Raw genomic sequence first — 19875 nt, 5'->3', positions numbered from 1 at the left:
CACCTCAATGTAGATAGAGATGGTCACAAACTATGTAGTATTGCAAAAAGGCTAAACCAAGAAGAAAACAGAGCTACTCCCATAGTCATCGACATTGAAAACACGATCAAAACCGAAAAGGATGCAGCAAAAGAATGTATAACCCACTTCAGCAAAGTGGGACAAATAAATATCAGCCACCAAAGAGTAGAAGAGGTTAAAAATCAAACTGAAGTTAAAGAAAAACTACAGAAAGTCTCTCCCCCCTCCTCCACTGGAATGGTAGCTCGATTTAGCAAGAAGGAGCTCGGAGAAGCAATAAAGCTCCTCAAACTTAAGCAAGCTCCAGGCCCTGACAAAATCTCAAATGATATGCTCATGCACCTGTGCCCCAATGCTAAGAAAAAAACTGCTCCAAATATTTAATGCAAGCTGGAAATCTGGGAAAATCCCAAATATTTGGAAAAAAGCAATCATGATACCTGTTCTAAAAATAGGAAAACCCAGGAACAAAGTCGATAGCTATCGCCCAATAAGTTTAACAAGCTGCGTTTGTAAACTGATGGAAAGAGTAGTAAACAACAGACTGACCGGGTTTCTAGAATCAAACAATCTACTAGCAGACGGACAGGCAGGTTTCAGGAAGTGCAGATCTACTGAAGACCAAATCACCTTCATTTCTCAGGAAATAGAAGATGGCTTTCAAGAAAAAAAACCAACCTCAATAGTGTGGGTCGACTTTGAAAAAGCCTTTGACAAGGTCTGGGAGCAAGGCTTAATTCTAAAGCTAATAAACCATCAAGTATCTCATAACATGCTAAACTGGATAAAAGGTTACCTAAGCAACCGAAAAGCATCAGTCTCCATGCAAGGAAAAAGAAGTCACACTGTAACTATAAAAAATGGAGTCCCTCAAGGAGGAGTCTTGTCTCCTACTCTCTTGCTCATTTATATAAATGACTTAAATGAAAACATCCCAAGGAGAGTAAAAAGAAGCATGTTTGCAGACGACCTTTCACTAATCAGCACAGAGGAATATATTGGTACCTCAAAATTTCGTCTTCAAGAAACACTTGACAAACTCGGCAAATGGACCAAAAACTGGGGCTTATCCATCAATACCAAGAAAACAACTTATTCAATCTTCACCTTATCAACTAAACATCAAAAAATGAAACTTTCCCTAGAAAACCAAGAGCTAGAAAAAAAATGACCACCCCAAATACCTAGGAGTCACTTTTGACACTCGACTTACCTGGAGAAAACAAATAGAAAACACACAAAGTAATGGGATCAAAAGACTTAATCTAATGAGGAAATTGGCAGGAACAGACTGGGGAGCAAATCACCACATCCTGAAAAAAACCTACACCCGCTATGTGAGACCTACGTTAGAATATGGCGCTTCGGCTTGGGGCTCAGCGGCAAAAACAAATATTAGCAAAATTGACAAAGTTCAGAACATTGGTTTGAGAATAATGACAGGAGCCATGAAAACAACACCCAAAAAAAGCTATGGAGGAAATTGCCGCTCTTAGCTCAATAGAAGAAAGAAGAGAATCAAAAATCCTCACTCAATACACAAAGCTAGAGGCACTGGAAAACCATAACCTAAAACAAAAACTCCAGAAACCCAGTCCATCAACCAGACTACAAAGAACAAGTTTCATCAAAGAAGCAAAGAATCTGAAAAAGAAATATGAAATCGAAAATATCATTACTGAAGCAATAAAAACTCAAAACCTCTCCCCGCCTTGGATCACCCACTGTCACTTAACCATTATTGACTCAATAGACACCATAGGAAAAACATCTGACTATGATCTAGAATAACTTAAGAAAATAACAAATAAACACATTAAGGATCAGTACCCCAGCAATACCTGGATTAGAGTTTTCACAGATGGCTCAGCTGAAGATGCCACAAAAAATGGCGGGGCTGGCATCCTTATTGAATGGCCAAGCGGAGAAAGCCTGGAAAAGGCAATAGCCACAGGCAGCCTATCCGACAATTTTAGGGCAGAAAAAGAAGCTTTAGAACATGCAGCAAACCTCCTGTCAGAACACCCTGAATCACAGAATAGTCAGATTGTATTTCTTACAGATGCCAAATCAGTCCTGCAATCCCTACAAAATCCAGAGTCCCATATTCAAACACTTATGACAGCACTAGAGAGCCTAAAAAATACCTGCAGCAGAATTGTGCTGCAGTGGATCCCGGGCCACTGGCAGATCCTGGGTAACGAGATCGCAGACCAGCTGGCAAAAATTGGGGGAAAGAAACCACAACCGGAAATTTCGCTACACCCAAAAGAAATAAAAAGAATAATAAAAAACAAACAAACGCAAATGTGGTCTGTCACACACCCTCACTACATTAAAGACGACGGCTATTATAATTTAACACGAAAACAACAATACATAATCTTTCGACTTAGAACAGGCCACAACAGACTAAATCAACACATGCACAGAAAACTGAAGGTTGTGTGTAGCGAAATGTGCCCTTGTGGCAAGGCCCCGGAAAACACGGAGCACGTACTCCAGGAATGTACTTTGTATAGCCAGGCACGAGACAGACACTGGCCCCAGCCCACCTCACTCAGGGAAAAATTATATGGGGCACCTGACAAACTGGAGACCACAGTCCGGTTTGTCCACGAAGTTGGACTTGTTGTCTGAATCCTCCACCATATTCACAATTAAGAACGAAGAAGAAGAAGAAGTCCGACACCGTTCATCCGATCGCCATGAAACTTCAGGGGAGTTGATGATAATACTACAGAGAAGTTCTCTGCGAACAAAATAATTAAAATTTATTATGGCCGGTCCAGAGCTACAGAGCGGCTATTTTAGCACTTGGTATCCGTTAATCGGACATCCTGCATATCGAGGAAGGCGTACTAATATATTCAGTATTAAAACTAAAATTCAACTGGCGCAGCCGCCGGCACCACGGCTATTGTTTGACCTGAAATGCCCGGTCTCCCTTTGAGCTTTATGGCGCCTACTCTCTTTTGTAAAAAAGACTACGCACTAAAGACAAGATGGACAACAATAATCGTTAACTATATAAAATCAGACGCGTCCTACGGCACCCCTGCAGAGTGGGGTTTGCGCCCAAGCTATATAGTTTAGAGGTGGGGGAGGGGTGACACAGTTTAAAATAAATTATCTCAGGCACTAAATTAGTTTAGTTATTAGAAGTAATCCTCGTTGTAATCTAGACAAGAAAAAAATAATTTTTTTAATTTGTATTTATTAAGCCGAAAATGTTTATAAAACGGTTCTTAATACCCGCATATTGTCAAATTAGCACTTCTGGTGAAACAAAAAAGTACCAGACCGTATAAAAATAGATAGTTCATGCGCTCATAAAACACTAGATTTAATGCCCCAAAATTCCTCAAAATTTAATGTTTTTACCGGATCCAAAATTTGAAATTTCATAAAAAATTAGTTTGAAGATTTGCGCCTAAATTGTTTTAGCTGAGTATCCCAAAATATGGTAGAAGATTATGAAAACATTGTTTATTGGACATAAAATGTAAAATATTATGAATGTTTGAAATCCTACGAAGAGATAGTCTTTCAAGATGGCCGCCGTTGTCGTAGTTATCAAAATAATTTTCCAATTTTTTTAGTGGAAAAGCATATTCGGATAGACCTTAAAAAAAACTGTAGAGAAAAAAAATGTTTGCTCTCTATTATTAAAAAAAGTTTTTTTTCTCACCGGAGTCTACCCCCTGAAAACTCAATCAGTAGCTCGCGATATTTGAAAGTCGATTATCTGCCCGTGAAAGTAGCCTTCTGTAATCACAGTTTACACACATCAGCAAGTTACAAATCATTTAAAAACTTCACTATCTGCCCTAATAGGCTTCACTAGATTAACCTTCTCTACGGTTGCATACAATTAACGTAAAATCACCAGACTGATAGGGTGACCTACACACAAACACACATTGCAAACTGAATAAAAGCTTGTAAACAATTTTTTTTTTAAAGTCTACCTATAAATAGATACAGCGGATATAGGCGCGATGCATATTTTATCTATCTTTGGAGGATAGAAGCACTTACTGTATTCTGTGTAAAGAAGTTTTGAAATTAGGGCATACATGTATTTAATTAGAGCTATGTAGCATGGGTAGTCTCAAGTCTTATATGATATTTAAAAGAAAGACTTTTAAATATTAACATCAAGTGCCAATGGCATAAATACAAGCATAAAGTCATTTATGGATTTAACATGTTGCATGTTGTAATACAGATAATGTGATACAAATTGCTGTAATATATTTAAATAAATCAACGCCTGTACTAAAATAAACGAGATTTTACAGAAATGGGAAAATTCGATTAAAACTGAAACTTGCCTCTATCAAAAACATAACAATCTTTGTCAATCATAACTTAAAGACCCTTTTTATTAGTCCAATTTAAAACTCACAATTCTGCTTTCATCCTTTTTCTAACCACAAAATCATATGCAACTTGGCACACTTATTATGTTTTCTTGTAAATTAGAATACTAACTACTTAAAATATTTAATCTTAATTAAGAGTAACACATTATTTGCTTTTTAACTGCAGGTCTGAAATATAAAGAATCGTGAAAGGAAAATGAAACTCCATACTAAAATATGTGGTTTTTGTTTGTACGGTAGAAGACGCTGCTAAAAACGACCAGGGATTGTCTAAATACAATGTATTTTAATATGGTGTTAGCTGACTTAACTGCCAATTTTTTTATCAATAAAGGAAAAATTTAGTAAGTCGTTCAATCACAAAAATATAATTCGCTTTTAAGCAGTTACCAGAAAATGGAAGACCTGTTGGCAGAATCCTTACATGGATACTATACAGAAGTAGAAAGGTTACTCACAAAAGGAGATAATGTAAAGCAATAATGGCGATGATAAAACTGCCAAGCTGTTGATACAAAATGGCGCAGACTTAACAATTGTAAATAAAGACGATCTCGATGTTGTTATGCTTGCATCACAGAAAGGACATTATGCTGTTTTAGAATTACTTTTAGAGAACGGTGCAAATTATACTCGTGTTACTACATGTGGATGGAACGCATTAATGATTGCAGCTTTAAATGGTTATTGTAACATTGTAGAGCTTTTGATGACAAAAGGCGTAAGCTTACATCAAACAGACACACATGGAATGGATGCATTGATGATTGCGTCTGAAAGTGGACACGATAAAATAGTAGAACTACTCTTGGATGGTGGTGCGGATGTTAAAAGATTGCAATCAAACAATTGGAATGCGTTAATGATTGCTTGTGGGAAAGGACATGAAACAATTGTAGAATTACTATTAAAAAGGGGTGCTGATTTAAATCAATTTGAAACACATGGATTAGATTCATTAATGATTGCTTGTGAATTCGGGCATGAAAAAATTGTATATTTACTGATACAACATGGAGCTGATGTAAACAGGTTAAACAACAACAAATGGTCATCTTTAATGTTTGCATGCAATAAGGGTCACTACAGGGTTGTCAAGTTACTGACTCTATGTAACCTTGATTTGTATAGAAGGACAGGGGATCACTCACACGGATTGCCAATAACAGATGTGAATGGATTAAGACATGTTGACAAGACAGTCCAACATCATAGTAGTTGTGTAGGTTACAACGCTTTGATGATCGCCTGTGAAAAGGGATATGTCGATATTGCAGAGTTACTGCTGCAATTTGATATAGATGTAAACTGTATTACAAATGATGGTTGGAGCCCTTTATTGGCGGCATGTGTGTACGGAAAGGACAAGATTCTCGAGCTATTATTAGCATATGGGGTTAGTTTGGATCAATTTAAAAAAATAGAAAATAATTCATTATTGACTGCTTGTAGTAAACGTCATTATAAAATCATTACATTATTAACCAAATATGGTGTAGATTTAGCCTGCACTGACAACGAAGGCAAAAATGCTTTATTGTATGCGGCTAAATATGGATGCATTAAAATTGTTGACTACCTTATAAAAGATGGAGTTGATCTAAATCACAGCAAAGACCTAGGATATTGCCCAATATTATTAGCAATAGAAAAAGGGTTTACCGAAATTGTTGAGCTATTAATAGAAAATGGTGCATGTATAACACGTGTTGATAGTGAAGGCAACAATGCATTAATTCGAGCAACCGAATTTGGACATTTACAAATTGTGGTATTACTATTAAAATATGGAGTACAAATAAATCATACAAATAAAAATGGAGATAATGCTTTCCTGATAGCCTGCAAAAAATTACATGTCGACATTTTAGAGTTTCTGCTTAAATATGAGATAGATGTAAACTACATTGGAGAAGATTGTTGGAGTCCATTATTATTCGTAATTGTTTATGGACATGACAAAATCCTAGAACTCTTATTGAAACATGGAGCTGACATTGATATCATAAACAAGAGTGGCGGTGATGCTGTAATGATTGCTTGTGAAAAAGGTCATGATAAAATCATTGAATTACTTATTAAATACGGCGCTTCTTTAACTTTTGTTGACATTGAAGGTAACAATGCTTTAATGAACGCATGTAAAAGTGGACATATTCGTATTGTTGAATTGCTAATACAAAGCGGATGCGACTTACATCATTTAAATAAAAAAGGTGATAGTCCATTATTATTCGCAATTGTTTATGGACATGACAAAATCCTAGAACTCTTATTAAAACATGGAGCTGACATTGATGTAATAAACAACAGTGGCGGTTATGCTGTAATGATTGCTTGTGAAAAAGGTCATGATAAAATCATTGAATTACTTATAAAATACGGCGCTTCTTTAACTTTTTTTGACATTGAAGGTAACAATGCTTTAATGAACGCATGTAAAAGTGGACATCTTCGTATTGTTGAATTGCTAATACAAAGCGGATGCGACTTAAATCATGTAAATAAAAAAGGTGATAGTGCTATACTAATAGCGTTCAAAAAAGGACATGATAACATCTTAGATTTGCTACTTAAAAATAATGTAGATGTAAAACCGAGGGGGTTGGGCGCAGTATTGGCTGCCTATAAAAGAGGTAATTATAAAAAGATTGAATTACAAAGAGAATATAGTGCTTATTTGGGCAATACTAATATTGATGAAAGTAATATTTTAATGCGTGCCTCTAGAAATGGTCACTTTGAAATTATTGACTATCTTATAAAAGCTGGAGTCGATGTGAATCATCCTAATACACTCGGATATTGCCCATTAACTATTGCAATAGAACATGGGTTTACACAAATAGTCGAGTTATTAATAGAAAATGGCGCATATTATTATATAACCAAGGAAATAACTGCACAGAAATGTGAGGCAAAAACGGCTGCTCGTAAAAAAGGTAATTTTAAAATGATAGAACTACTAAAAAAATATATTAATAATTTTAGTCATCCGGACACTGACGGTGATACTCCTTTATTGTACGCATCTAGAAAAGGACATTTAGACATTGTAGAAATGCTGTTACAAATTGGGGTCGATTTAAACCACTGCAATGACGACGGATATAGCGCTTTAATGAAAGCAACGGAATTCGGAAATGTACAAACTGTAGAATTATTAATAAACAGCGGGTGTGATATAAATTGTATTAACAGTTTTGGAGAAAACGCATTAATGATTGCATGTATGAATGGATATGACGTTATTGCACAGATCTTATTAAAAATGGAACAATGGCAAGAATTACTTCCTGTGGAAGAAAATTCCAGAATTGTAAATGTTTCATCTGCGACTCAGCGAAAACGATTTATTAAAATATACGAAATTTTTTTTAGCGCTCTTGAAAATTGGAAAGTAACTACGTTTGAAATTATAGCGAAGACTTTTTTTGAGACTGGAAATTCAAATGTATGCACTGAAGAGGTACATCTAGCTCATCAATTACGTAAAATATGTAAGTATGTATATGTGGGTAAAAATGTGGAAATAGTAGTTTATATGTGTGAAAATCTAAATGTACCGTTTGGAGGATAGTAAACCATTAACTACACCCTACCTAAACGTCAACCCAACAATACCCCCCCCCCCCCCAAACCCAGGGTATGAAATGGGCCTCCGGGAAACCTGAAAAATCTTTGAGGTGTAGTCAGACAGAGATGGATCAGCGCTGTAGTAGGCCTAAATGCTTTGATATTGTTTATGTCCCTTTAATTGACTATTCCTGTTTTACTGTTTTGTGATTATTGTTTATTGCACTTTGTTAAGCTACATGACTTTGTAGTCATCGGTCCTCATGCGTTGATTGAAAAAAGGTGCACTACTAAACTTTAGGCCGATGGTATTTATTTCCCGGGCTATTTAGACACATACAGTTTACTACTGCGTTGTTGCTTCTAATGTCGTGTGGTATGAGGTGGTGTGCGTTTTAGTATAAAACTTGGTTGTATAGGTTTTGATCTACTCCATGTATTGTTTTTACTAAGTGTGTGGTGTGGCGTATTGTAAATTATAATCCTAGTTCTAAACTTTTATCTTACCCTAAACTTAAGCCAATGCCTACGCTTAAGTCTTAAGCCCAACCCTAAACCTAAACATAAGCCTAATCCTACCCTAGCCCTGTCCCGCGCCCTTAATAATTCTTAAGCTATATCCAGGTATATTTTTATATATACACTCTTCTATTATTTTTTCCCTTTTATTCTGTTTGATATTTCATTTTGTGAAAATTAATATATTTATTTCTAAGAAAATTCCATTGCGAGCTATGGGTATGCAGCTGCTATGTATAACTAAATAAATAAATAAATAAATAAAAATAAATAAATATATATATACATATACATATATATATATATATATATTTATATATATATATATATATATATGTATATATATATATATATATATATATATATATATATATATATATATATATATATATATATATATATATAGGACAACGTCATCTATTTCTCTGAACGTAAGATAGCCTTATTGGTTCATAAGTTTGTAACCTCTCTACATGGTAGTGAAGATACATTAACATGGTACCGAATGAATGAACGAATTGAACGAATGAACGATCGAACGAACGAACAAACGAACGAACGAACGAACGAACGAACGAAAGAAAGAAAGAAAGAAAGAAAGAAAGAAAGAAAGAAAGAAAGAAAGAAAGAAAGAAAGAAAGAAAGAAAGAAAGAAAGAAAGAAAGAAAGAAAGAAAGAAAGAAAGAAAGAAAGAAAGAAAGAAAGAAAGAAAAGAAAGAAAGAAAGAAAGAAAGAAAGAAAGAAAGAAAGAAAGAAAGAAAGAAAGAAAGAAAGAAAGAAAGAAAGAAGAAAGAAAGAAAGAAAGAAAGAAAGAAAGAAAGAAAGAAAGATAGAAAGAAAGAAAGAAAGAAAGAAAGAAAGAAAGAAAGAAAGAAAGATATCTATCTATATCTATATCTATATCTGTCTCTCTCTCTCTCTCTCTCTCTCTCTCTCTCTCTCTATATATATATATATATATATATATATATATATATATATATATATATATATAGATAGATATAGATATAGATATATATAGAGGAGAGAGAGACAGAGAGAATGAGATAGAGAGAGAGAGAGAGAGAGAGAGAGAGAGGAGAGAGAGAGAGGGAGAGAGAGAGAGAGAGCGAGCAACATTGTCGGGTGCCTGATAGGGCAGACGACGGACCGCAGGCGCGTCATTTTCGGCAGGATCTTGCCTTGGGTCAATATAACACGACGACCGTTTTTTTCTGAAAAGCGATGACTACTTTCAAAAGAGTACTTTGGCTCTGTACATCTGGCTCATTTTTTTCCTATAAACCTGGGTAAATAAATCGGCTTTTTGGATAATCTATCGGTCAGCCTCTGCTCGCAAGGCGAGGGCTAAAAAAAGACACCTAGTGAAATTCTATTTACATGAGCTATAAATTAAAAACGTGCCGGACGATCCCCCTGATATTTTGTAAGGGCATAGACCGACCCTGGAGGGTACCAAAAAAACCTTTTTCCAGTCGGTAAAAAGACCATTATGGTCATTAAAATTTCCAGATTCTGTATTTTCTTATATAAGCATAGCAACTATTTCTGAAAAAAAAAGAAAACAAAGATTTCGTCATTTGTTCAATTTAAAAGGGAGGTAGCTTTTAAAATATTTTTTTCATACTATTTGTTTAAGCTATTTTAAACATAAACAGAAAATAACGAAAAATGTCATAAAAAAACAAGCTTTTATGTACTAATGGACTAAAAAGTAGAAAATAAATTATAGACTACTATTTAAACAACTATAAAGAAAAGCGTGGAAAAGTCATAACATCTGATTTTTCAAGATAAAATACAATATAGCAGTCAATTGGGCATAGTCTAGTATTTTGTTAATATTAAATAATATAACATCCCTTATCACCACAACACCCTGACTCTACTAATCCAAATTTAAAGAAAAAGTTTTAGCTAAATTTAGTTTTATATTACTAGTTATTATTTGTTTTAATATTTCTAGCCTTAGTAAAACCGGAAGTCATTTTTAACTTATTTCTGAAATGTTATGAAATATTCAATTTTTGTTAAAATACATGCTTTCTGGCAACAAACAGTTGGAACCATTAGGAACCAGCTTTTCAAGTCTAGAAAATTATTGCTTACTCATTGTTGATTAAGCTAACTATTGACACTATGTTGCGCGAAATCTGCATCTCAAATTTACACTTTTTATTTATATTTTTTAAATTGGAATTGGAGCATCTATACTTCTCATACGTTTAGCATTATAAGATTTTAAATGAATATTTTTGAGTAAATAACTTTTTCTTTATCTTATAGGTAAGGAATTGAGCAGTAGTACATTAATAGCTTCTTGGAAAACAAAAGCGGATTTAAATGTGAATAGTCTAAATCAAGACTTGTTCAAAAACATAAAAAGGTAGCTTTTATTTTTTGAACCTTATACTTTAATTAAATGTGAATTGTAAGTTAACTGGTATAGTTACAATGCTTCACAACTAGTATTCACTTAGAATTACCATATCTTCACCTTTCTTCTATTTTTGAGTTCAATAATATTTTTTTAAATGGACAATCTCAAAGCTACCAGTTGTTTTTACCTGTTGATGAAAACAACACAATGACTATTACGATGTAAATATTTATTATTTCATACAGGGTGATAATCATATATGTTTTAAATTAAAATATTTTTTATTACTTAGAAAGTTCATCCTTAGGCCAACAGTTATGAAATATTAACCTTGTTTCAAAATAAATTATACATACAAATTGACAGCATTGATCAAGATTCGTCTTAGATCTTACAGAGTATACATTAAAAATAACTTTCTTTGACCGGTAGATATAATTGATAGGATTTAATGAAATTTAATGACAAATTGCATAAGCCAAATTTAATGACAAATTGCATAAGCCGTTATAATTTGAAAAATGGTGTGACCTTTCCTTTCTTTTATCGATGCATCATCAGTGGCGGAACTAGAAAAAAGTGCCATCCCGCAAAAAATTGTTTAGCTCCCCCCCCCCATATATATACATATAGGCCTCTATCACAAGATACAAACATGAGATACTCATTGCTGGCCTGTTCTGGATTTGAAAAACATCGATTTAAAAAAATTTCAACATCATGTTATGTGTGTAAGTGCATTAGTGTGTTTTGTGAAAATCAGTTTTAATTAATTTTTGATAGAAGCCATCTTAACATCCAGTCGGTCAAAAATAATATAAAACATGAATGCTTTGTATAAGTAATGGTGTCTCGTACTGTGTTTATTTTTATGTTTTTTTTTATATATATTATTAATTTTTTAAATATTATCGATTTATTACAATGTCATTCTTTAGTAATTACTTATAAAGAAATAATAATTAAGAGAAGTAATTGGTTTTTAATTTTTTTAGTACAAATCTATTATTAAGGAGCTTATGATCAACCCTATTTGACTATTTTTTTTAAAAAAGGTAAATAAGTCATGGAAGGAATTTGATCATTTGCTTATCTTTGATAATTTTAATTGTAGTAGAAAGACTCGGCTTTCACAATGGTTTAAAAACAAAGGGAAAAAGAAGATACAAGAGCGTGTGTTGGTGTCTATAGAACAAAGATAATCCAACCGCAGCTACGGTAATTTTTACAACACAAACATTAAGTCAAAAATGAAAGAAAATTTACTTTTTTTTAACTATAAATTTATTATTGTCGGCTCTGGATTCCTGATGAATTCCGTGCCACACTACACGTCAGTGTTTCCTAGAAACTACACACGTTACAAATTTCGCTTCTTTTTTTGGTTCAAACGTTTGTAATACCAGTTCATCAACAAATAATTTGGTAAACCATATCTTAGTATACAATTAGTAATAAAACAGATAGTATTAGTTACCTCACAAGTTAAAGACAGTTACAAGTACTATGGACGTTTCGACCCAAGGTCTTCGTCAGCACACAACAGTGTGATTACAGATTAGACAAATAAAGACAAACAGTAACACATTTTTTGACTTAGCTCGACAGTGAAAACACGTCTTGTCTGCTAGCCACGATATCCAAAAGAAAAGACGCGTGAGAAGGACGCTTGGACACCGTATAGGGGTGGGGTTGGGGTCGTGGTGTATGCGGGAGGGGGGGGGGTTGTTAGGTGAAAGATATCTGTTCATTTAAGCCATCGGGTGCCCGTGTACCAAATTTAAGTATTAGTCGCGTTTCAGTGCTAAGGCAATTTTTAAAATTGTGGCAAAACCGAACGGCGGTTACACAAAAGTCCTTTTTTAAGTCATGCCCACTCTTGTTGAAGTGTTTGGCCACAGGAAGACCATCTTCATTGTTGATTGATCGCAGGTGTTGGCTAACCCTGTCAGACAATCTTTTCCCCGTTTGTCCGATATAAAAGATGTTGCAACGTCTGCACTGAATGACGTAAACTACGTTGCGGGACTCACAGTTGAAGTGATTTTTAATTTTGAGGGTTCCCTTCGGCAGCTGGAGTGATTCAACCTGAAGGGTGAAATGACAGGTGTTGCATTTACGGGGACAAGGAGTGGTGCCAAAACCGGTGTTGGTAGTGGGTGGCAGGAGGCTGCGAACTAAAAGGTCTCTAAGGTTGCGTTCCCTTCTATACACAACCAAAGGATTCTGTTGAAATAAATGGCCTAAATGGGGGTCTGACTTGAGGATAGAATAATTTTTTATAATGATATTTTTAGCCAAAACTGAATGAGGATGGTAGGGTAAGATGAGTTTAGTTCTATCTGACTTTTGTTTTGGAAATTGTTGTCGGAAGAACTGTAGTAGCTCATGGGCCTTGATCCAAAAGTCGTCATCATCTTGACAAATACGTCGCAGTCTTAATAATTGTGAGAATGGTATAGAATTTTTGCAGGCCGGGGGGTGTGACGAAGAGTAAAGCAGATATGAATGTGAGTCGGTTGGTTTGTAATATACAGTCGTCCCAACGTTGGTTGTGTTAAGCCTCCCTTCAACAATTTCCAAAACAAAAGTCAGATAGAACTAAACTCATCTTACCCTACCATCCTCATTCAGTTTTGGCTAAAAATATTACTATAAAAAATTATTCTATCCTCAAGTCAGACCACCATTTAGGCCATTTATTTCAACAGAATCCTTTGGTTGTGTATAGAAGGGAACGCAACCTTAGAGACCTTTTAGTTCGCAGCCGCCTGCCACCCACTACCAACACCGGTTTTGGCACCACTCCTTGTCCCCGTAAATGCAATACCTGTCATTTCACCCTTCAGGTTGAATCACTCCAGCTGTCGAAGGGAACCCTCAAAATTAAAAATCACTTCAACTGTGAGTCCCGCAACGTAGTTTACGTCATCCAGTGCAGACGTTGCAACATCTTTTATATCAGACAAACGGGGAAAAGATTGTCTGACAGGGTTAGCCAACACCTGCGATCAATCAACAATGAAGATGGTCTTCCTGTGGCCAAACACTTCAACAAGAGTGGGCATGACTTAAAAAAGGACTTTTGTGTAACCGCCGTTCGGTTTTGCCACAATTTTAAAAATCGCCTTAGCACTGAAACGCGACTAATACTTAAATTTGGTACACGGGCACCCGATGGCTTGAATGAACAGATATCTTTCACCTAACAACCCCCCCCCCCCTCCCGCATACACCACGCCCCCAACCCCACCCCTATACGGTGTCCAAGCGTCCTTCTCACGCGTCTTTTCTTTTGGATATCGTGGCTAGCAGACAAGACGTGTTTTCACTGTCGAGCTAAGTCAAAAAATGTGTTACTGTTTGTCTTTATTTGTCTAATCTGTAATCACACTGTTGTGTGCTGACGAAGACCTTGGGTCGAAACGTCCATAGTACTTGTAACTGTCTTTAACTTGTGAGGTAACTAATACTGTTTTATTACTAATTACATTAACCTCACTGCAGCTACCATTTGTTTTTTTATCTTAGTATACAATAAACCGGGAGTGATCTCCCCTAAACTTTCTCGAATATTATAATATAAAACTCAGGACATAGACAATATTTGTAATTCATTTTTAATTACTTAAACTTTTTATAATAGAATAGAATCTCGTAAAAGAAAAGAATTGCACACCAAGTGGACACCTAATAAAATGTGCATAATAGTGCGGGATATTATTAGTACTTTATAAATCGGAGAAATCGGAAAAAGTAAATTAGTATTTCCGGTCAACGGAAATTACTCAACATTTCAACTCAATCTGAAATAGTACTCAATTTATAGGCTTTTGAAAAATTCAAAGTAGAAAAAGTACCACTTCCGGTTATCGGAAATCGCTCAAAAGTTGATCAGGATCTACGATTTTGATAAAATATTTATATATGAAATTTCATCAACCTAGCTGTAACGGTACTCAAGTTATCGTGTTTACACACAGACACACACATACACACACAAACACATACATACGGACACGATTGCAAAATTATGTTTTTCAGTTTCAGTGAGGTGTAAAACGTCGAGATTTGTAAAAATCTCGATATTGTTTTTCACGATTACAAGACTTTCTCTATACTTCGTATATAAGAGAAAGTAAAAAAGGACACTTTTCTTTAAGAATAAATATAAGTATAACTTAAGTGTTGGGTTCTTCAGTCTAGGGGTTTTCAACGAATACTTAAAGTACAGCGCATGATACAACAGACTATTTAACTCTAATGGTAATGACAAATAGTACTAAGAAGTTTTATATAAATATATATATATATATATATATATATATATATATATATATATATATATATATATATATATATATATATATATATATATATATATATATACTAGCCGTCCTGGCCAGGCCCTGCTCTGGCTTCTGTGAAAAACCTTTCTGTAAAGACAATTACCTGTGTGTTTAGTAATCATCATAATCACGGCACTGCCCACCCAAACCACAACCAACCAAAACCAAACCAACAAAACGCAAACATAACGCTAACACAATTACAAATACAAACGAAAATAAAAACCTAACAACAAACCCAACCACAACCACAAACACCAATATAAACACAGAGAAAAAACAAAAAAAAAAGCAAACGAAAACAAATACCTAACAACAAACCCAACCACAACCACAAACACCAATACGAACACAAAGAAAAAAAAATCGAAAAAGTAAAAGAAAACAAACCAAATCCAACGCAAAACCAACCACAAACACAAACCCAAAGAAAAAACACAAACGAAAAAGCAATCGAAATCAAACCAAATCCAAGCGCAAAACCAACCACAAACACAAACACAAACCCAAAGAAAAAAACACAAACGAAAAAGAAAACGAAAACAAATCATATCCAAACGCAAAACCAACCACAAACACAAATACAAACACAAACCTTAAGAAAAAAACACAAACGAAAACGACAAAAGAAAGAACAAAAACGAACCAAATCAAAACGCAACCACTAACGTAAACCCAACCTAAACACAAAGAAAACACAAACGCGAACATAAACGCCTGTTTCAGCTTAATAAACGACTATAGTACCCCAACTTATTCATAGTCTTTTGCACTCACTTAAACGAACGTAGGTGCCAAACCAAACCAAATGAACAATTATAATACTCGAAGCTTATCCGTAAAATACCTACAACATTTGCACTTGATCAATCCCCGCTAATTATGTAATTATTTTTTTCCAACACCAAAACAAAGTAATAAAAATAAATTATTTTCCACTAATGCAATGTTTTATAAAGGAAGTAATTGTGTTTTCCTAATTTATCAAAGGGAAGTAAGTGCTAAAGGACTAAATATGAATAATTTTCAGACATAATTAGATGATATTTTTTTGAAATTGTGTTTAACGAACATGTCTACAATTATTACTATCAGTTTGAAAAATGAAAATTATTTTTCAACACTTTCAGTATTAATTTTTTTAACTCATAAATTTAGACCGTGAGCACTATAATAATCTAACACTTAAATCCATCAAAGTATCCACGACAAACTTATTTTTACATACAGAATTGAGCTTTATATATTAGATATAAATATATATTCAAGAATATTACAAGCATAAAATAAGTCCAAAGTCACACGCCAACCAACCGCCACACATTCTAGCACAAGCTCTGACACCAGTTAACTGACAGTCCTCACGTGAACACCTCTCGCTCCATGTAAACACATTCAAACATGGGCTAGAATTATATACACAAAGAGGGTACATGTTGTTGGAGCACACAACACACACAATCAGGAACGCTGCATGTAAGGGACGTAACATCCCTCTCATTCTCCTTATTATCTTTCCTGAAAAAGAGATCAAGACTCAAACGACGATTGTTCCAGTTGACACTGTTGATGCCCGTGCTCGACTATTTTCTATTTTCATTTGACCAGCCGGGGCAGCGTGGGGCTCTTATCCAGCCTGAACACTTTGGTCCAGATTGTGGGCGGGCACAAAGCTCGCGACCTGACTATCTCAGCAACCTATAATTTAAATAAAACAAAGGGCCTTTGAATTGGCCCTGTTTCTCCCCCCCCCCCCCCCCCCAAAAGGACGTAAACTCAAGTGATACCGGGTCATTATTGATGCTGGTCACGCAATAATCTTAGATTATATTAAATTGTACCCACTTCATTGAAATAACTAAACAATAAAAGTGATACCTATATATGCAAACTTGCTGTTCTGTCTTCGATGATATTGACAGAGACAGCAATTAATATTAAAGTAAGACCAGTATCGCATCATTGCGCGCCCACTGAACATCACGTTCAGTAGGCGCGCAATGGTTTTTGAACGCAGCCATTACGTGATGGCGCAGCTATTGAAGGTGATGACGCGTGTGGTGTGGTTGGCTAGACATGCCTACTAATTCGGTCCAAATTTTAATTAATTCATAAAAAATTAATTAGGCATCCAATTAAGTCAAATTTAATTTCAGATTGCATTGTCTTCATGTCTTGACCCGTTTGTCAAATGTGAAACGTATCGGTCAAGTAGAAGTTTCCGAATTTTCACTCCTGCGTTTCGGTCTAGACAGACTGTCGACTGACGACTGACGACAGAGGAAGTGAGTTAAATAAAAGCTTGTAAAAATCGAAAGTTTTTAAAAACAATTTTCATTTCACATACTTAGAATAATAATTTTCAATTATAAACTTAAATTTTTTTTTCTAAAAAGTGTATCAACGTTTATAAGTTTTCTAATTATGTCTGAAATGTATTTGCATTTAGTCCTTTAGCGCTCATTACATCCCTTGATTAGGAAAACACAGTTACTTCCCTTTAAAAAAATATTAAATCGGGGGCAAAAAGAATTTACTTTTTATTACTTTGTGTTGGTGTTAGGAAAAAAACAATTACATAATTAGCGGGGATTGATTAAGTGCAATGTCGTTGGTATTTTTAAAACTGTCTTTTATATAATTCTTACACCGAACGAACTGTTTTCTTATTATTATTATTAAACAAAGACAGATGAAGTAACAAAAGACATCTTGATTCGGGAACGGAAATTCCCGAAGGTTATTATTTGTCTTTTCTTTGCTCATTCGTTTTGTCTGTCCATTTTGTGCACGAAGGGGAATTCGTTTTTTGTCGGTCGCAACAGAAAATTCTTTTATAGACACGTGATATAATACTAGCCGTTGCGGATTGTGTTGTGTTTGTGTTGTGTTTGTGTTGTGTTTGTGTTGTGTTTGTGTTGTGTTTGTGTTGTGTTTGTGTTGTGTTTGTGTTGTGTTTTGTTTGTGTTGTGCTGGTATTGTGTGTGTATTGTGTTTGTATTGTGTTTGTGTTGTGTTTGTGTTGTGGTTGGGTTTGTGTTTGGATTAGGTTTGCTTTCATTTGCTTTTTCGTTTGTGTTGTCTTTGTATTAGTATTTGTGTTTGTGAATGGGTTTTTTGTTAGGTTTTTGTTTTCGTTTGTGTTTGTATTTGTAATTGTGCTTGCGGTTTTTTTTTGGTTGGTTGTGGTTAGGGTGGGCAATGCCTGGTAAATGATGATTACTAAACACACAGGTAATGGTCCTTGACAGATAGGTTTTTCACAGAGGCCAGAGCAGGGCCTGGCCCGGACGGCTGTATATATATATATATATATATATATATATATATATATATATATATATATATATATATATATACAGAGAGAGAGAGAGAGAGAGAGAGAGAGGGAGAGAGAGAGAGAGAGTTCAGAGGCTGGAAATACTATTTTTTAAAGGGAATATTTGATCGAAAAGCTTTATAAGAATACAATATAAAATTATCTTATTTTGAGCGTCTGTACTCAATTTTAAAGTTTTGTTATACGCAATTTAAAAAGAAAAAAAAAACTGCGCTCTAAAAGTGATATATAAAGTTTACATTCTTATGGTTTTGTAAAGAAAAGCAAGTAATATTTACTGTTATAGGAAATCATGCAATACTTAACAATACTCAAGTTAATGACCCTATAGAAACCGGAAGTAGAATAATTACGCTATGGTTGACCGGAATTTGCTAAAATGTTGAAACGAATCTACAAATTTCACATATTACTGGCCTATAGCTTAAACGACATTTACGACAAAGATTTTCTTGTTCCGACAGTTGTAAACTAACGTTATTTATACACTAAGATACTGTTCTGAATGCCTACAACGTCGAAATATGTCAAAATGTAAATTTCTTTTAAAGATTACAATACTTTATCTACGAGAAAGTAAAAATGCTACATGCCATTTTAAAGGTATTTAAATAGTTAATATCAAGAAACTTACCTATGATAACGACATTTAAATAGTTCAATTATATTGTCTTTGTAACTAATTGAATGTCTTTTATTTCAGGTCAATGATCAGCTTTTTAGCTACATATTTGAACAAGCTGCATACTAAGGTATATTGGCAATTTTCTTTTTAAAGTATGCAATTGATGTATGTTTATTGAATAAAATAGACGCCAAAATGTATATCATTGGTACCAGTTCTCAAAACATGTTATGTTTTTAACAGTTTGTAAGTAAATGCGTTGCTTGGGGGTGGGGCGGGGGGAGAAAAGGGGTAGAAAGAAAATGTAAAAACTCGTTTTAATCCGCAGTTTTGAATTATAAACAGTCAAAGTTAAGAAACATAGCGGCTACAAGCCTGTGCGTACTGATTTGTTTTCTACATTGATTGTATAATTGTAAAGCATTTACCCTTAAGAAGCATTGACCCTTAAACTGCTGTCCAGCTTTTTTAAAATAGGGATGGGGAGCTTTTTCGACGAATAAATTAAGAGGATTTACCCAAAATTTGTGTTTGATAAACGTTATCACTTAGAAAGGAAGGAAATAATTTTACTAATGTATGATTACTTATGTATGATTATTAACGTTAAAAACCTGCTCTACCAACTTTGTCCAAGATAGTGGGGAGGGGGAGGGAGAGCTTTCTCGTCAACAATA

The 19875-nt window shown here is 34.6% G+C and overlaps 1 protein-coding gene across 1 annotated transcript; it reads left to right on the top strand.

The window, feature by feature from the left end:
* The first annotated feature begins 6364 nt into the window (after positions 1 to 6364).
* On the top strand, positions 6365 to 19324 carry LOC131935281 (ankyrin repeat domain-containing protein 50-like). The gene is made up of 3 exons (XM_059291667.1): positions 6365 to 7351; positions 13519 to 13973; positions 19277 to 19324. Exons 1-3 carry the CDS (start codon positions 6442 to 6444, stop codon positions 19322 to 19324), a joined length of 1413 nt encoding a protein of 470 aa, XP_059147650.1. The 5' UTR covers positions 6365 to 6441.
* Positions 19325 to 19875: the final 551 nt, after the last annotated feature.

The sequence above is a fragment of the Physella acuta genome, unplaced genomic scaffold (assembly GCF_028476545.2).
Source record: "Physella acuta isolate Inbredline_101_S28 unplaced genomic scaffold, ASM2847654v3 ptg000141l, whole genome shotgun sequence".
Lineage (NCBI taxonomy): Eukaryota > Metazoa > Mollusca > Gastropoda > Physidae > Physella > Physella acuta.
This window is presented reverse-complemented; position numbering and strand designations above follow the sequence as displayed.

Excerpts from the sequence above, each read along its gene's own strand:
- LOC131935281 (XM_059291667.1), top strand. The coding sequence starts at position 6,442 with ATGATTGCTTGTGAAAAAGGTCATGATAAAATCATTGAATTACTTATT. Across the intron at positions 7,352-13,518 it reads AACGGCTGCTCGTAAAAAAG|TTTTGGCTAAAAATATTACT; the intron begins GTAATTTTAAAA and ends ATCCTCATTCAG. Across the intron at positions 13,974-19,276 it reads ACTTAAAAAAGGACTTTTGT|GTCAATGATCAGCTTTTTAG; the intron begins GTAACCGCCGTT and ends CTTTTATTTCAG.